This window comes from Meleagris gallopavo, chromosome 3 (assembly GCF_000146605.3).
Source record: "Meleagris gallopavo isolate NT-WF06-2002-E0010 breed Aviagen turkey brand Nicholas breeding stock chromosome 3, Turkey_5.1, whole genome shotgun sequence".
Lineage (NCBI taxonomy): Eukaryota > Metazoa > Chordata > Aves > Galliformes > Phasianidae > Meleagris > Meleagris gallopavo.
Genome location: NC_015013.2, coordinates 70923337 through 70928732, shown reverse-complemented (window position 1 = coordinate 70928732; position 5396 = coordinate 70923337). Strand labels below are relative to the sequence as shown.

The 5396-nt window shown below is 37.4% G+C and overlaps 1 protein-coding gene across 4 annotated transcripts in view; it reads left to right on the top strand.

Moving 5' to 3' along the window:
* The window catches only part of RAD54B (RAD54 homolog B), a 61646-nt gene extending 59188 nt beyond the window's left edge, over positions 1 to 2458 (top strand). For 3 of the 4 annotated variants that reach the window (XM_003205181.3, XM_010709136.2, XM_010709134.3), the window contains exon 15: positions 1091 to 1928. In XM_003205181.3, the coding sequence (XP_003205229.1) occupies positions 1091 to 1311 (221 nt within the window). In that variant the 3' untranslated portion in view covers positions 1312 to 1928. Of the gene's footprint in view, positions 1 to 1090; positions 1929 to 2053 lie in introns of those variants that run through there. The other variant, XM_010709135.3, reaches the window with a different exon arrangement.
* The last annotated feature ends 2938 nt before the right edge of the window (positions 2459 to 5396 follow it).

Here is a 5396-nt window from a genome sequence, read left to right as displayed (position 1 = left end):
GGGTTGCCTGCTATTTTTCTGACTGTCAGATCAGCTGCGAAGTATAATACTATTATTTTACTTGATCATGGTTTTATTTATGAAGATAGGAATGCAGAATCTGTAAGTACTTGAGAAGTGCATCTAATCTAATTTTTCTCCTGGACAGTAACATAATAAATTTCAAGTCTAGTGCAAATGTGTATCATCAGTCAAAAGGAAAGTCTTGCATATGGGAGTCATTATGGTCTCTTTGAAAGTTTAAAAAACTTGAAAATACTGAGTCATCATGCTGCTTTTGTTACTTGCTGAGGAACACGTAACTCTGTTGTGAAACTATTTGATGACACGGTTTAAATCAATAACAGCAGTGATGCAGTTTTTTCCATCACAACTGATTTCTTTATTTATCTTTATTTCTTTATTTCTTTCTTTATTTACATGCATCAGGTGAATCATGAAGTCAGCAATACATGACATACCCTGCAATGACCTATTGTTGCTTGGCACTCTAGAATCCCTAGAATCTCTAGAATTCAAAGTAAATTCTTCTCTCTTTGCTTCACAGGGAATTGTCTTTTTCTTACTGTGATATACAGTATACAGTATAGCATTTATTGAGCAACTTGGCATAGTGTGAATGTACAGAGTGCACTAGAGATCCATCTCTAGTGTGCTAAGTTCAGTGAAATAGCTGTTCAAACTCTTCTTAGCTGGTTGGAATGACTCCTGTGGAAGGAAATAAAAACTGGCTTGAGTTTTGCTGCAAGATACTTCTATATTCAGAATTACTTAAAGAATGGGAAGAAACCCAAATATTACAGAATTAGGAAGACGGAAGAAAGGAAATTGCAGATAGGATATTTCCCTTCCTATCTATTTGTGAAAGGATTCATCTTTGAGCTAGCATATGGTGATTTTAATAAACTTGATCCATGAGCAAGAAACAGCCTTTCCCCTCTTACTATGGATACAAATGTTCGGTTTTCATTGACATAGAAGGATTCTTTACATTGCTCTATTTTTGCATTCATTATCACCAACTGTCTTATTGATTCACACTGAAATATTCTTAATTTTCCCTAATTAATTTTCTGCATCCTTTTTACAGATTCTTCCTCAAAAAAGCCTTCAGTGTCTAGATGTTGTCAGCTCAGACAAGACCAGGGGAAGCATAATATAAAGAAACCTCTCTCCATGTCACAGCTGATGCAATGGAAGCATTTCTCTGGGCAACATCAAGATCTACCTGATCCTTTTCTTGAAAGGATAAAAGAAAATGTTTCTTTCATTTTCCAGAATGTAACCAATCCTACTTCCCCCACCCAATAAAACTACAGTATCTTTCACTAATGCTCTCATCCATCTCCTCAGAGTTGTAGTAAATAATTGATGTACAAAGTTATTTTTGCCAAATTCTATATTGTGTGGTTTTGATGAGGTTTTTGAGTAAACGTGAGTTCTGGTGTTTAAAAAAAAGTTACAGGTAATACTAAATTAATAATAATTGCAGTAATCATCATACAGATTTTCAAATTTAACTTTGCTTTAAGGTCCTTTCCTTTCATATTTTAATTATTAAGATTGTTTTTATATACATCTCTGTGTGTGTCTGTTTTGTTTTATAGTTTTTGTTTGACTATAATGATTTATTATTTGCAAAGCTGACAACTCTTCAGCCATGTTTTATGATATTATGCAGCGCTATATGCTGTTTACAAAGCTCTGGTTTAATTTTTGTTTTGACAATGAGAAGTTGTCTGTCTGTATAACTGTGGCTTTATCACAAGAGGAGCGTTTGTTCCCTGGAATTTACAGTTTAGTGAAAATAGGAGCAATAGCTGCTGAGGCCCAAGTTTCTGAGACCAGGTTTGTTGCTGTGTCAAAATGTTGTGAAATTCACCTGTTGCTTTTACCTGGAAAAATAAACAAATTTCATTTCTCAGGCACGTTGAGTACAAGCTTATCTAATTTTTAGCTTGCTTTGTTTAAGGATCCTTTTTGTCAAACTGTGGAGTACTTCACACTTTCACTATATGTTTTTCTTATGACTATGTTTTCCTTCTTTCTGAAGGCACAAAAGCTTGGAATCGGATTATATCTTATATGTGAACTACTTCAAAAGACCCAGAGAAACAGAAGATTAGAAAATTTTCAGAAAAACTGCAAACGTAGAGAATTTGAAAGACCTTGAGGAAGAATAGGACTCCATTGTGGTAATCCTGCACTGTGCCACATATTGTACATACTCTTGATATTTGGTGCCTGTTGTGATGGTAGTGGATCATTAAAAAATCCAACCAATTTTCAGAAAACAGTTCTCTCCCTTTCTCTAGAATGTCATGGAATTCACAGTCCAACCTAATCCATCATCATACATTTTCCTGTCATTGTGAGTCTGGGAACTGGAAATCAAATACACTGACTTCTCTCCACTGTAGAAATCTTTTTCAGAGGTGGTTTTGTTTTGTTTTGTTTTGGTTTGGTTTTGGTTTTTTTTTTTTTTCATTTCCTTTGATTCTGAGAACTGGATGTCAAAAGAAAACAAATAAAGAAAAGAAAAACAAAGTGAGGGCATGGTGGAGAATATAAGCAATTATGAATATTTTTGGCATGCAAATTTTGTTCCTTAATACAGTTAGAATGAGGAATTGAAGAATGAAGAACTAAACAGAGTTTAGTTTTATAACATTTTAGTTTGTTAAAGAGCTTGTTCCTCACCCTTTGTATGGGGAGAAGATGTTCATGCTTATCTAGGTACTGTGCTATTTTGTCAGTTTTCTGTTAGATAAAGACTGTCTGAGAGCTTACAGATCCCACAGCTTGTTTTAATTAGCAAGACCAAGATTTGCTGTATCTCTGAAACTCAAGACAGACCATAGCCAATCCATATAATAATGATTGTTATAATTAACAGTTGTTTGAGACTGATTATAAGTTTGTCAGTTATGTCCCTATCTGTTTGAAGGAAGCATGCCAGCGTTCTCTGTTCTCTGCTGATACTGAGCTTATATGTGGTTTCGTGCATGTGCATGAAAAAGTAGCCATCATCCAATGCTGTTCTGATTATGGGAGCCTGGTCATCTCCACTTGCATGCTCTGTTTTGGAGCATACCAGTTGTTAACACTTGAGGAAACCTGGGTGTATAACAGAAGGAAGACCCACACCATGCTGTGTTTCTTTCATTTCTCTGTTTCGTTTCCCAAGACCCCAGCCTTTTGACCTCATGTGTTGAGATCCTGCCCTCCACACAGTACAAATGTAGCTGCATGCTGGCAGAACACAGGTCTGGCAGGCAAGTCCTGTTATTATTTAACCTGCAGAGCTGTTTTATTCTGGCAGTTTTTAAATAAATAAAGAAAGAAAAGCTGGTGCTGGACCACCGTAGAGCTCTCAGGAGGCCAGAGGTGATGGCTTGGCATGACTGAATTATGAGCGTGTTTCTTTCTTGTTGGATAAATCAAAACTACCCAAATTACAGATTGAAAATGGCATTATACATTATGCAGATTGAAATTGACTCTGAAATTTGTTGTCCTAGAAAATTATGCTTCACACTGGGAGAATGGGTTGCAGAAAATATAGGAAGCATGAATACAGAATCTAATTTAGTATGCCATCTGTAATTCTCTCACAGTAGTCTAAAAAAGCCTGTAAAATTAGATTAGCCCATCCTGCTCACATAATCACAGTGAAATGATCATTATTAGCATACAAAGTGCAGCACATAGCCGTGTGACTTTTTTCACCCATAGGTGAAAAATATTCACTAGGAAAAGGCCCCATAATGAACTTACCGTTGTCTGATTGTTGGACTGGTAAGGTATATTGAGGATTTCAACTTTACACAAGGTCATGTTGCCCCTTCTCTCAACAAACATGAAATTCTAGAGGATGGGTAAGGTAGCTGGTGGTGAATGACTAGTTGTCAGTTCCAAGCAGATGGTCCTGGCTTCTGGATTCACTGCCAGCAATGCCCTAGTTGTGCTCTAAGTGTGAGATATTGAGAGTTGTCAAGTTAGAGAATACTTTTGAATACAATTTGAATTGAAACATGTCCTAGGGCACCTATTAACACCAGCATGAACTCCAGTAGGCACACACAGCAGTGCTCACCTGTTCAGGAGAGCAGGTTGTAAAGTTATGACTAATCCTAGAGCAACTTCTGCAGGGCCTTGAGTCACACCAGGCAGGAGTGCTGCCAGCCAGCCCTCAGGTTCAGCAGTCAATATTGTGTTTGTTGCCAACTCCTGGCTAGGTGGAGGGGTTTGGGAGAAATTCAGTTTCTTATGGTATAGGGCGTAGTGCCAAAGAAGCAAACGTGCTTTGTGTTCTCAGTGGAGATCAACCCGGATTCCAAAGAGCAGAAAGTTGTTTTATCTATTGCTTTATATTGCATCTTTTAAAAACAACAACAACAAACAAAACAAACTGGTTTCATATGACTACTTTTGTTGAGTCAGTATTAAACCATCCTGGCTTGCTTTTTTTTTTTTTTTAAATGATTCAGGTAGTGATGTTTGTATGATAACTGCAGTAGAGACATGATGACAAGAGGTTAACATAAGTCCGGTTAAAGGTTTGCCTTTTTCAGAGATCATGAAGCCCTTCAACTTGTCGTCTGTTACAAAAAGGGTGCCAAGTGGTGACGGAGTGATTCTGTAAGGGAATAAATTCATAGGAATTTCTTAAAATGCCAGATGTTTGACAACTGCTTTGGGTCACCACCAGGAATTCACAAAGAGAGATTCCAGCTTCGTAGGCAAGTAACACATAGAAGGAAAGTAGCTTTCTCACGTGCTTTCCACTGAAAGAAAATTTGACGTCAGTCATGGTTGTTTACGTGTGGCTTAAACAAACGATGTGTCTGTGGCTGAAAGCTCTGGGAAGACTATAAGGAACAATAAGAAAAACTGCTTTTGGCTTTACAGCATAACTGAAGACTAAGCTAAACTGAAAGCTGTAACAGAGCCTTATGTGCTGTTCTTTTGTACCAAAGCAAGTTTTCCGTTTAGAAATGTGGATATAGATACGTGCAGGACTTGCAATGTATGATGCAGTGTTCACTCTCAGGATAAGAGGTAACACATCAGCAGAAGCACTACAGAAGCAATAACACTGAATTCCTAAGCCAGCTTGGGAGTGTTCTGCAGAAACTCCCCAGCTTCAGTATATTGGATGCTGTTGACTTGCACCCGGTTTTCATTAATGTGCTGAAATCTAAGATAATATGAAGGATATATATCCAAAGGTATCTGCAGCCTTCTTCCAGCCTCTTTTCTCCTTTTCTTGCAGCCTTGATGCCAGCCTGAGTTTTTCCTGTGCTCCTTTGTTTGCTTGGTTTGAGTTACACCCACTTGACAACATACATTCCTCATTTTTCTTTAATTCATTTCCTCCCAAATAGACGAGATGT